This window comes from Oncorhynchus masou, chromosome 28 (assembly GCF_036934945.1).
Source record: "Oncorhynchus masou masou isolate Uvic2021 chromosome 28, UVic_Omas_1.1, whole genome shotgun sequence".
NCBI classification, from domain to species: Eukaryota; Metazoa; Chordata; class Actinopteri; order Salmoniformes; family Salmonidae; genus Oncorhynchus; species Oncorhynchus masou.
Genome location: NC_088239.1, coordinates 60,246,417 through 60,259,857, shown reverse-complemented (window position 1 = coordinate 60,259,857; position 13,441 = coordinate 60,246,417). Strand labels below are relative to the sequence as shown.

Sequence of the window (13,441 nt, the reverse complement as noted above, 5' to 3'; positions counted from 1 at the left end):
TCTTGTTTGTTTATGGCCCCATACAGTTCATTGAGTACCATAGTGGTGTTGGCATGTGGAGGAATGTAGACAGCTGTGATCATTACGTATGAGAACTATTTTGGTAGATAAAAGGGTCTACAGCTTATCATGAGGTATTCTGTATCACGTGAGCAAAAGTTTGAGATTTCCTTCATACTTGAAGCAGCACACAAGCTGTTATTTATGAAAAAACACACTCCACCTCCTTTCGATTTCCCCGAAGCCGCTGTCTGATCCTGCATGGAGAATCCACGAGTACTACGTGCATAGCATCAAATTCCAGACACATTTCACTAAGACATGTAATTTCGCAGCTTTCAAGTCTCTGTGATAGGAAACCCTTGAACTAAGCTCATCCATTTTATTCTCGAGTGACTAGACATTTGCCAATAGAACAGAGGGGAGCTCTGTTCGGTTCTCTTCTTCACCTTCATTCCAAACAAACATTATCAAGAACGCCTAGCCCTAGCATCATCATCTAAATTAACTAGCTAGCTAGGCTGTTGGCTTGTAAAAGACAAAGAAAGCTAAATGTGTTTTTATGAATTGCTCATGCATTTAAATAGCTAGGCAAATACACGGCTAATTTAGCCATCTAGCTCGGCTAATGTTGCTAACTAACCATGAGCTGGCTAGATAAGTGTACATTTAAAACTTGCCCAAGACAGTTCACAGAATTGTCAATTTAAACAACTTCAGCCAATTTATTAATTACAACATTTTGTTAACATTAGATAGTTAATCCAGAGATTCTTAACTTTGCCTCGATTCGGCAGTCTCGTCCAGATCATCATGGCCCTGGTGAGTGATGTGACGCTTAAGACATTCATTTATAGTTCTGAATGACAAGCCTACACGAAACAGTTCTTATTTGCAGGGTTTCTAAAATTCACAATTGATCAAATTAATGGTGGACATCTTATTAGAACCATTTCCGTGTTTGACCGCTCGGCTTTATGGGTATTATGACTCATACTTCTTCTTCTTTGGTATTATGGCAGTGCGCAAACACGTTATAGGTGCGTGCTGTCACCTACTGTATTGGCTGTGTATCAGCCTACTATTCTGTAATATGATTTCATTACAATTTGTGAAAATAAAAATGCCCTACCAACTAACCCTACACCCATTAAAACCTCAATCATTATTCCACTACTTTGGCCCCATCTGATCCTACACAGGCCAGCAGCCTGGGAGGGCAGGACATATTGTACACCCAAGTACTTCTCTGCAGCTGCCACCACAAAATCTGTCCTCCGTGATTTACATTCCATTCCTGTGGTACAGTTAACAACAATGGCCATGAATGCAAAAAAAAATAAACCTTACTGAAGCACGTGCTATTCCTATCACTATTTATTAAACATGTCCTACTCACAGGGATTCTTATAGGATCCCTCACCCTGGACTATCTTTCTCTACTACTCGCTTCACTGCCTCATCATACGCTACTCAGATCCTGGCAACCTCAACCTGCCTTTCTCTCAATGGACACCTCTGATCTCCAGCACCATGGGTACCCCTGCAGTTTACACTCACAACCTTTCCACGGATATTACACATTCCTTTGTCTCATGTCATCCTGCACACTTCTCACATCTAGGAATCTCCCTCCCACACACTGCTACTACATTACCATAAGCTTGACAACTAAAGCTCTCACGGGATAACTGGCAAACTAACTAGACTTTATGTGGTAAAAACTCTGTATCAAAACTCAGTAGTACAGAAAGTGTATTCTCTATTTCACCACGATCTCCACCAGCTCTGCATCGCACCAAAAAGGGGGCGTTGCAAATCAGGAATCTTCAACTTCAGTTGACCCCCCTCAACACTTAACGCCACTCCAGTTATCACTCCTTTCAATGGTTGTTCCGGAGAGGAAAGCAAGTCACAGTTCTTGTCCCCAGCCACATGTTGCAGTGTGCACGTTCCCTCTGGGAGGCAGAAACACAAAAGAATCGACACGATTCCACATCAAGTCACTTTCACCGAGCCAACATTCCCCAACCTCTTGTCCACCTAACTTGACACAACATATGGATCAGCCAGAAGGCAAGGATCCATTCTCTTTAAAAATCTCACCCCACTGGGTAAAGAAACATATTTATCACCAGTAGGATGAGGTTCAAACTCTGGTTCTTTGTCGCACCTTAATTCATCCTCACTCTCATCATGTTCAATTTCCTTTGACTCATACTTTGGTAGACTATACAGATCATTGGTTGTATGATCATGTAGTATGTAGTAGTATGTATGTAGTTTTCTACATGACTAGCAGAAGGGCAGTAATATCAAAGACAGTACAGTATGAAGATAGGCTAAAACTGCGTCTCCAATAGAAATCCCGGATCACACTTGCAGGCAATGTCATAGCAACATTGGCTAGATACACGTCATTGGGTCTAAGTCTTCTCGTGCCGAACTGCGCATATGTAGGGCATTAAATCAAAGGCACACCTCCAATATAAATTGTTTTTGACAAAAATGAAAACGTGTCAGTTTATCACTTTCACGAGGTTTGAGTAATAACATGTTCAACTACTAAAGACATTGGCTTGAATCTAGGTTGTGGCTTTAGATTTAAAGAAAATTAACAACTAGAGGAAGAATGCTTCACTTATCTCATTGTTTGGTCTGTTTCGCAAGCATTCCCAATTGTATCCACTTTTTGTTGCATTTTTTATCCAAAAGATTCAAGTCATTAATTTGTAAACTTGGAAAGAGGGAACAACCTCATAATATAACAAAGTGTTCTTAATAAGTCCAAGTAAAGGAAGTGGAATTGCTTTGCAAACCTTCATATATTCTCTGAGTAATATTAACCTGAAATTTACCAATGAACTCATCAAACGGCAAAAACTCCCCAGTGTTGTCTACCAAATCACATACAACATGAATACCCTTGTCAAACTAAAGGCATTTGAAAACGGATTTCCTATTAACTTAAATAACTCTATTCTTCCAAGTCAATGTTTTGTGTGGGGAAACATTGTGCTTGAATACCATTTTCCAGAAAAATAACATGTAGTGTCTTAACACTTAGTACTTATTTATGTAATAAGAAAGACTGAATAAAAGCAATTGAACTGGAGCTTCACATTTACTCAAACTAGTTAGTACCAGAATAACATAGAACAACACTGCGCATGACCAAGGGTGCTCCCGCCTTAAAGGGGACATCAGTAATTAACAGAACATAACATTCCTTCTCTTATACAATCAGAGTTACTTTTACCAAACCACAACTGAAACATTTCCCAGAACTTGTTGTAGTTATTTTGCATCCTTTAATTTGAACTTGAACAGTTAGTTTTTGTTTGTTTGTTCATATGTCTAGTCTGTCTGGTGGGCGGTGCCTTTGTTCTGGGTAGCGCCTCGGATTGTCTGGAGGCTCCTGAACATCCTCAGTGTGTGCTTGTTCCATTATAGCGTCTGCTATAGCAGCACCTTCATCAACATGTTCCCTTCTTTCAGCCTGGGGTCTCTTTACTGCCCCACTGTCCTCTACAGTTCCTGAGAGTGACACACAGGGATCTCTCGGTGCCTGTTCTCTCTCGATTGTTGTGCTGTTTTCCGTGGAATGCATTTGGTTAATGTGACGCCGCCACATTATGTCTGGGCTCACTTGAACCTGGTAAGTTCTGGGTCCCGTTTGTGTGTGTACGGTCCCTCTTGTCCATTTCCCCCCTCTTCTGTAGTCTCGCACCATCACTTCCTGTCCTGTTTGGAGATGGCACTCCCGGCCACCAGAGAGCATCTTGGCTTGTTTGTTCAGCACTTCATTACGCCTGTTTGGCTTCATGATGTCCAGCTGTGTGCGGAGAGGCCTCCCGAACATCAGTGCGGCTGGGCTTTCATTTGTCGTGGCATGTGGGGTGTTCGGTAGGAGGCCAGGAACTTGGCCAGTTTTGTTTGCAAAGTCCCTTCGTCTTGTTTTGCTGCACGGAGTCCTTGCTTTAGGGTTTGCACAAAGCGTTCTGCCAACCCATTGGTGGCAGGGTGGTACGGAGCTGAGGTTGAGTGTTTGATTCCATTTACTGACATGAATCTTGTAAACTCGTCACTTACAAAAGCGTGCGCGTTGTCACTTACCAGCTGCAGTGGCAAACCGAAGCGTGCAAACGTTGTTCTGAGACACTCTATCGTCTGAGCTGAGGTGGAGGAGTCAGTGCAAAACACCTCTGGCCATTTGGAATGGGCATCAACTATAACCAGAAACATGTGCTTTTCAAAGGGACTAGCATAGTCCACATGAATTCTCTGCCATGGCTCTGCGGGCCATTCCCATGGGTGGACTGGGACAGGAGCAGGCATGTGAAGGGTTTCCAAACATCCGCTACAGTTCTTCGCCATGTTTTCTATCTGTTGATCCAGACCTGGCCACCAGAAGTGGCTCCTTGCGAGCAGCTTCATTTTGACAATTCCAACATGACCTTCATGTAATTGCTGCAAAACTAGATGTTGGCATTTCTGGGGTATCAAGACTCTCATTCCCCACATCAAACATCCTTGGTACATTGTAATTTTGTTTCTCCGCTGGAAATACGGAGTCAGCTCCTTTCTGCCAGTAGCTGGCCATCCTGACATGGTGTAGGTGTACACTTTTGACAAGGTCACATCTTTCCTTGTCTCCTGTTTGATAACTGTGCTTGTGACTGTTAGGGCCTTGAGCTGAGCGGTATGGAACATGTCCACTGCATCCACCCTCCTTTGTCTTTCTCTTGTACATGGCAGTCTGGATAATCCATCTGCATTTGTGTGGAGGGATGACGGTTTAAACTCAATGTCATACATATGACTGGCAAGGAACAGGGCATATCACTGTAACCTGGCTGCTGTCATTGCCGGAATGCCTTTCTTTGGACTGAAAATGGAAAGCAACGGCTGGTGATCTGTAACCAGTGTGAAACGCTTGCCATATAGGTATGGGTGGAATTTCTTGACGCCCCACACTAGTGCCAGTGCTTCTTTGTCTATTTGTGAGTAGTTTTTCTCTGCATCATTCAATGTTCGTGACGCGAATGCAACTGGCCTCTCTGACCCATCTTTCAGTGTGTGAAAGGACGGCACCTAAGCCATAAGGGGACGCATCACAAACCAACTTCACTGGCATTTCAGGGTCGTAATGCATCAGGACCTGTTCAGATGTTATGAGCCATTTTGCCTCCAAAAATGCATTTTCACACTGCTCTGTCCACCGCCATGTCCTATTCTTTTCCAGGAGCTGATTTAGAGGCTGGAGTACTGCTGAAAGGTTTGGGAGGAATCTTCTGTAGTAATTGATCAGTCCAGTGAAAGATCTCACTTCTGTGATATTTTGTGGTCGTGGTGCCTGTACCACTGCCTCAATTTTGTCCTGTGTTTTGTGCAATCCATTGCAGTCAATCTCATATCCACAGAAGACAATCTTGTCTTTGAAGAACTCACACTTCTGTAAGTTTGCCTGTAGACCAAACTCTTTCAGTATTTTCAGGACCTCTTCCAGGTTAGCCAGGTGCTCTTTGTCGGTGCGTCCTGTTATGATCATGTCATCCAGGATACACTGGGTTCCTGGGATTCCTTGCAAAATCTGGTCAATAGTTAATTGCCAAATGGCTGGGGCTGATGCAATGCCAAAAACCATGTGGTTATACCTGTATAGACCTTTGTGTGTGTTTATTGTCAGGTACTGTTTGGAACTCTCTTCAACCGGTAGCTGCAGGTAAGCCTGTTTCAGATCGATTTTACTGAAGTGTTTCCCCACAGCTAGTGCAGCAAAGATGTCATCCAGGTGTGGTAGGAGGTATTGGTCCACATGCAACATTGAATTCACAGTTACCTTGAAGTCCCCACACATTCTAACAGACCCGTCTTTCTTCACAATAGGAACTATGGGTGTGGCCCATTCGCTTCTGTCCACTTTTGTCAGGATCCCTGTATTCTGCAAGCGATCGATTTCCGCTTCCACCTTTGGTCTCAGGGAGTATGGAACAGATCTGGCTTTGCAGAATTTGGGGGTTGCGTCATCTCTTAGTACAAGTTTTGCTGTGAAGCCTTTTACTGTTCACATCTGATCACTGAAAACTGTGTTGTATTTCTTCCGCAAGTATTCCAGTGTTTGGTCTGTACCATTCTCTTTGGACTGGAACGTGTGGAGCATTTTCAAGTCACACCAGTTCAGCTTTATTTTTGAAAGCCATTCCCTGCCAAATAATGGGGGGCCAGTTCCAGGCACCACATACAGCTGTAACTGCTGTTTGCCCCCCATAATGCACTCAGACCTGCAACACCCCCATTGGGCTCAATCTCTCTCCTGAGTATGTCTTCAGCAACACATTTGTGTTCTTCAGCTTGATAGCCTTAAAGTGCTCATTGTAGACGGTAGTGGAAATTATAGACACTGCAGATCCTGTGTCCAGCTCCATTTTGAGGGGTTTGCCTTCGATATCTGGTGTCACTCATATTATGCTACTGCTGGGAGAAGTCACTGTGTTTATCTCCATTGTACCAATTAATCGTTCATCTGAATCACTGCCACTGTTCTCTGCTAGTGCATTCACAGACCCTTTCATTTTATCAGTTTTCCTGTTGTGACTGAATTTTGCTTTGCATGCTCTTTGAATGTGCCCCCTTCTACTGCATTTGTAACAAATTTCGTCTTTGAAACGGCAGTCCTCTGCTCTGTGACCATCTGTCACACCTGCTGCATTTATCGGCCACACGGGGGAGCTGTCGACTGCGTGAAAACTTGTGCAGGGAGATTTGTGACAGGTCCGTACTTCTTTTACTTTGCAACTCAAATGCATCTTTAGCCGCGATTTCCATAGCCACAGCAATTTCAACCACCTTTGCAAACGTGAGCTCTGATTCTGTGAGCAAACGTTTTTGAATGTGTTCATGTTTCAGTCCACAAACAAATCTATCCCTTAATGTGTCATTTAGGTTCTCTCCAAACTGGCAATGTTCAGATAGTTTCTTCAACACTGCTACATATGTACTAACACCCTCCCCCTCATTCTGATCTCTCTTGTGGAAACGAAAACGTTCCGCGATGAGGAGTGGTTTAGGTGATAGGTGATTTTGCAATATCTCCACAATCTCTGTGATTGTTTTATTTGAGGGCTTCAAAGGGGCAGTCAGATCTCTTAGCAAACTGTATATTTTTGGGCCAATTAAACTCAACAACGCTGGTACTCTTTTGTTATCAGCAATGTCGTTTGCAATGAAGTACTGTTCCAGTCGTTCAATGTAAGTTGCCCAGTTTTCTTGCGTGTCACCAAACACATCTATTGATCTGCCGCCTCGTTCTCGTCAGCTCTCCCCTCGTCTTCACTGCTTGCTAGCTGTTATGCTACAGGGTCAAACTCTTCCTCTCTTCCTACGAACTCCATCTGTATTCGTGATGCACACTGCAGGTAATCATCCTCGTCGCCATTGTAGTGTCTTAACATTTAGTACTTATTTATGTAATAAGAAAGACTCTGAATAAAAGCAATTGAACTGGAGCTTCACATTACTCAAACGAGTTAGTACCAGAATAACATTGAACAACACTGCGCATGACCAAGGGTGCTCCCGCCTTAAAGGGGACATCAGTAATTAACAGAACATAACATCATCATATGAAACATCATGTGAAACTTAGACAATTTCACAGGTCATTTTGGAGGGTCAAAATACACCAAGTTTATTCAACAGACTGTTAGGGATATGATACAACATAGAGATAGGATTAGACAGACATCATTTCAACCATGTAATTCTAAAACACCCACTAACGATTCAATATCAATAGCCTGTAATCCTCCACGATCATACTCTTTCACTAATTGTCATCTCCGAATATAATGCGTTTTATTCCTTCAAACAAATCTAAATATAACAGCATTGACTTAAAATAAATAAAAAGGGACTGACTTGAGTAAATGATTCTAGATAAACAATCAGTCTTGGACAAAAGAATAAGACCCAAAATTGAGATATCACGTTGCAGCCACTGACTTAATGACTCTCATAGAATTAATCATATTATCGATGTTTAAAGATTCTCTATCTGACACGTCGTTTTTAGTGATAACAATTCATAAATATTTCACTTCATTTTTAACAGGTATGTAGGCAATGTTAACGGAGTCACAGCAATTCATTGGCATGAGATCACATTTGTTAAGAGGTTTAGAAACTCTGTGGTAATATCACAACGTTTTTAATGCCGCAAGTCGGGTCTAGGAAACTCAAATGTTCGACTTACTAACTGGTTGAATGTGCCACGTGTATAACTGCAAGTAATACATTTCAAGGTAAACCTAGTTCCGACTCGCAGATGAATATGGAATTAACCATACCGTCTTTGGTAATATGATGCCACGTTCACTTGCTAGTCGGAACTAGATAACGTGTTTGTTGTTGTAATGCCCCGTTAACATCAACTGGGAAATCTCTGACTTCCGACGTCAATTCATCCAAGACAACTGGGAACTCGGAAAAACGAGCTCTGACTGGGAAAATGTATTTTTGAACCGTCATCCAACTCGGAATTCCAAGTCAGGAACTCGTGCCTCTTTCGAGCGCTCCAAAATTCCGACCTGAAGATCACTGACGTCATGATTCAACCTAGTTTTTTCCAGAGGTCCAAGTTGTCTTTAAAGCACCATTATACATACACATGCCACGTTCAACCAGTTAGAAAGTCGGACATTTCGTAGAGTCCATGATTTCCAGGGTATGTGGGACGTCCCTACTCCATTAAAGTTGAGATGTAAAATGGTTAAGATAAAGGATTCTGGTTAGGGTAAGATTTAGGGTGGGACGTCTGATCAACAAACTACTTTCCTAGTTCCGACTTGCACGTAAACGCACTATTACGACCGTAAATACTCAAATAAGTCCAAAGTGTACACTTGTATTAGATAAAATACAGGTTAAGAAAATCAGCTACAAAGGTTTATAAGAATATTTGGGACATGTGTTCTATATAGTAACACAAACCTCAACTAAATTTTACATGAACTGTAAATACAATACAGTGCCTTTGTTTTGAACTGGTTAACTTGCTTCTTATTTATAAGGTAGCGGAAGTCTTTAAAAAAACTACTAGCTAAATCCTGTCATGTGATTACTGGTCGTCCGAGGAACGCATTCTAATCACGTGCTTGTCATCCAATCAGATGGCAGCGCATTTTGGAACGCAACGAATGAAATTCGAGTAAACCAGGATTTAAACTACGGCTATTCACCCTTAGAAGTTGTGTGCAGTAAGTGTATTCTCTTTCGCCGAAGCATCGCATATTTAGAAATGGCTCACCGTATGACCAGAGTAAGTTGTATTTTTCAGAAATTGTTTTGTGCTACGATATATTTGGTTTGTTATAGCTATGTGTGTTACGTTTGCAACTTGTTCATTGCTTTTGCTTAGAATTCAAGCTTAAATGCAGAGGAGTGACTCGCCTCGTGCCTCAGCAAAATGTTTTGCTTCTGCCTTCTCTGACGTTATTGTTTACTCGTTCAGTATGCTATATCGTGTTCTATTTTAATAAAATCTTATTCTACATGGTTCCCTTTTTTTTATTCCTTTAGAATCGTCTGGGTTCCTCAGAGAACCAAACTGCCCTGCCAGGCAAGGTAGTTCTGGGAACCAAGCCTACACTGAGAACACGAGCTGCGCTTGGCGAAATCGGAAATGTTGGAGTCCCCAGACAGACTCTGAAAAAGGTGACTTGTATTTTGGGACAACTTCACAATGCATAGGTTTCTAGCTACCCTGTTTCTAGTACTAAAATACGGTGCTTCATTTTTATTCTACAGGATGCCAAGGCAGAACCCACAAAGGTGGTTGAGAGGAAGGCCAGCACACGGTTGGCGACTGTCCCTGAAGTCCAACAACCCCCAAAAGTTATTTCCCCAGTTAAGCTGGAGGTTCAGGTGAGGTTTCTGGGGCAAAGGGCAAGAATTTGGCTGCTTGTGATTTCTTTGTAATAGCCTTCAATCTGCTCAACTTCATGCACTATCATGATTAGATATTGTTCACTGTCATACCCCATATTGAATAACACTAGTATGTATTTATCTATCTGTCAGGTTTTCCCTGAGCCATTGTCTCCCACAGCAATGGAGACCTCTGGCTGTGCTCCCATTGAACTGTGCCAGGCCTTCTCTGATGTCCTACTTAATATTAAAGATGTGGATGCTGACGACTATGACAACCCCATGCTCTGCAGCGAATATGTGAAGGACATCTACAAATACCTTCAAAAACTTGAGGTTGGTGTATTGTTTCTCAGCTGAAAGCCATGGTCCAGGAAATGTATTTTATTGTCCTACATGTGCCTGTTGCTTACATATCCCTTTGTGTCGTCTCCCCTCAGGTTGATCAGGCTGTTAAAACCAAATACCTGGAAGGACGGGAAATTACAGGCAACATGCGTGCCATTCTCATTGACTGGCTCGTCCAGGTCCAAATCAAGTTCCGCCTGCTGCAGGAGACCATGTATATGACTGTGGGAATCATTGACCGCTTCCTTCAGGTAATTTGCTTTACCCGCTGTCCTAGCCACCCTGATAAATTACTGCCAGTGAACTACAGTGTAGCAGGAATGACGCACAGCCCACCAGTGGGCTTGCTTGCTGACCATGTTTAAATGCGCACAATATTCTGGATGGTAGAGCGATATTCCACGTAAGGTCTTATTCGGGATAAGCTGTTTACATGCACCTTTGACAAGCTGCTCAAGTAGCCATGAATAAACAGGTTCCTTGTAAGTTTAATGGTAACTGTAATATGGACACTGACTGTAGGTGTAAAACCTCTCATATGTAGCATAATAACTCTTGCAGCACTATACAGTTCTTGCACTAAAATGATACAACATGTGGTTATTTTGTCTCACATTAGTGGAGAAATGTGACTCTAACATCTGCATTCTAATAGATGTGGAATCATCTTTGAAGCTTATGCAAGCAGACAGCATTTCAACTATACAAAATATCCACCCAAGACTTTTCTCTGCTTTTAATTTCCTTAACGGGTCAAACTGATAATTAGTCCTGTGTAACATCTTTCCATTTTTTTGGGGGGGGGGGGCATTGTCTCCCCTGGCTGTAAACAACATTGACTAGATTACTAATGCGCTCTATTGACATAAGGCATTATTCTGGTGAGCCCTACTTCATTTAGTTTTCTAGGGCAACACGTTAAGCCAGTACCGGCATGTATCTAACTATAGTTGACAAATGGCCTACCAACTTATGGAAATTATAAGCAAAAAATGTTCTTCAACAGGATAACCCAGTGCCCAAAAAGCAACTTCAGTTAGTTGGTGTGACTGCCATGTTCGTCGCCTCCAAATACGAGGAGATGTACCCTCCAGAGATCGCAGACTTTGCATTTGTGACTGACCGTGCCTACACCACTGCCCAGATCAGGGACATGGAAATGACGATACTGAGAGTGCTGAAGTTCAGCTTTGGCCGCCCTCTCCCCCTCCAGTTCCTCAGAAGGGCCTCAAAGATTGGCGAGGTATACCAACCCCTTCAACACTGACACTCAATCTGTATTGCCTACAGTCACACCAGTTCTAGAATCAAAATGACATCTCTCTACAGGTGACTGCTGAGCACCACACCCTGGCAAAGTACTTGGTGGAGCTCACCATGGTGGACTATGAGATGGTGCACTTCCCTCCCTCCCAGGTGGCCAGTGCAGCCTTCGCCCTCACCCTGAAGGTCTTCAACTGCGGTGACTGGGTAAGATGTCCTTCAGTAACTGCTGTGGGATTCCACCATATTTGCTTATCTGGTCTCTGATCAGTGATTGTGGGGAAATAAGCCCTTTGTTTATTTAACTAGGCAAGTCTGTTAAAAAAATTCTTATTTACAATGATGGCCTAACCCGTGTCACTCAGGAGCCCTTGGTGTATACCAGGTCACTGCATCACTTGATCTTGTCACTTACTGCCTTTGTATCCTCTCCCCAGAGTTCCACACTGCAGCATTACATGAACTACACCGAAGACTGCCTCGTCCCGGTCATGCAGCACATAGCAAAAAATGTTGTGAAGGTGAACGAGGGACAAACTAAGCATATGGTGCGTTGAGGAACCGCCTTATTAGTGAATGCCGTTAACAGCTCTTTAAATGCACCTAATTGTAAGACATCTTCTACAAAATGACCTGTTGCCATTTGTTTTTCTTTTGCAGGCAGTTAAGAATAAGTACTCTAGTCAGAAGCATATGAAAATCGCCACCATTTCACAGCTGAAGTCTTCGCTGATCAAGGACCTTGCAAAGCAGCTCACCCTATGAGATGCCTGAAAGCACTGATGATTGTACTGTACAGAATGTATGTAACTTATGTGATTTTAGCAATTATGGGAGAAACATTGGTGTTGGGTAGTGTACAGCTTTTGTTCCCAAACCTGGGTTTAGACCATTCCAGTAATTAAATGCTTTGAGTTAATGTAGGTTTGTTCTACCCTCTGTGATGTGTGTCTGATCAAGACTGTATATTCAAGTAATGCCAATAAACATTTTAACATTTTAATTCTACTTTGCTATAGACACTTTATGGCTAACCTTTTTGGCAGACTGTAGGCATGGCAATCTTTACCAAGGATCACCTTCAGTGCTTGGTTGTCTCTCCCCAAACAATTTGATTAGCTAGTTTTAGGCATTAAACTTTCTAATGACTCTTTGTTGCTGGGTGCTATAGTCCTCCACCAGCACTGACTTCTGCCTTAAGCTCTCTTTGGCTCCTTGACATTATCCTCACAAATAGTCTGTGTTCTGTAAACCTTAATGATCAGGTTTACACCTTACAGCCTGTTTGTCATGGCTTTACAGTGAAATGTGCTTTCCTCATCTGTCAGATGCTTGCTTAAATTTTAATGCGCAAGCCTTCATGAAATGGCCTCCGGTATTGAAGACGCTTGGACCTTATAATAAAAAATGTTTAAAAAAAAAAATACTTCCTCAAGAATTGTGTTTGGTGACAGGCTCGGCATACTCTGGCTGGCTCTCGTTCAGGCAAATGAGGAATGTGTTCACTCAGGCTATCCAGAACGCCAAAGTTAGTTTAAGGAACAGTTTTCTCTGTGGGTATAACCCTAAGACGTTCTGGAAAACAAAGACCTGGCTAATAAAACCCTTACAGCTGCCCATGTCCCTTAATGTTGGTGGTTGTTACTGACAAGAAGCACATGGCTGAGCTCTTTAATGACCACTTTAAGTCAGGATTCCTATTTGACGCTGTCTTGCCCATCCAACATTTCCTCATCTCCCACCCCTTCTAATGTGACTCCCCAATGCTTCTCTTCCCTGCCCCACTACAGTTTTCCTGCTGGCAGTCACTGAGTCGAAGGAGCTCCTTAAACTTGACCTGTAAAAACCATCTGGGTCAGATGTTTTAGACCCTTTAAGGTTGCTGCCCCTATCGCCCAACCTC

At 42.6% G+C, this 13,441-nt stretch overlaps 1 protein-coding gene and 1 pseudogene across 1 annotated transcript; one reads left to right on the top strand and one right to left on the bottom strand.

The window, feature by feature from the left end:
* Positions 1-2,315: 2,315 nt before the first annotated feature.
* Positions 2,316-6,428, bottom strand: LOC135517025 (uncharacterized protein K02A2.6-like; annotated as a pseudogene).
* Positions 6,429-7,390: 962 nt separating this feature from the next.
* LOC135518008 (G2/mitotic-specific cyclin-B1-like) lies at positions 7,391-12,541 on the top strand. The gene is made up of 10 exons (XM_064942817.1): positions 7,391-7,418; positions 9,171-9,319; positions 9,580-9,714; positions 9,808-9,924; positions 10,081-10,263; positions 10,368-10,526; positions 11,282-11,518; positions 11,605-11,745; positions 11,976-12,086; positions 12,199-12,541. The coding sequence occupies exons 1-10, from the start codon at positions 7,406-7,408 to the stop codon at positions 12,301-12,303; spliced, it is 1,350 nt and encodes a 449-aa protein (XP_064798889.1). The 5' UTR covers positions 7,391-7,405; the 3' UTR covers positions 12,304-12,541.
* The last annotated feature ends 900 nt before the right edge of the window (positions 12,542-13,441 follow it).

Coding starts and splice junctions, on each gene's coding strand:
- LOC135518008 (XM_064942817.1), top strand. Junction 9,320..9,579: donor TGGCTCACCGTATGACCAGA/GTAAGTTGTATT, acceptor TTATTCCTTTAG/AATCGTCTGGGTTCCTCAGA. Junction 12,087..12,198: donor AGGGACAAACTAAGCATATG/GTGCGTTGAGGA, acceptor TTTCTTTTGCAG/GCAGTTAAGAATAAGTACTC.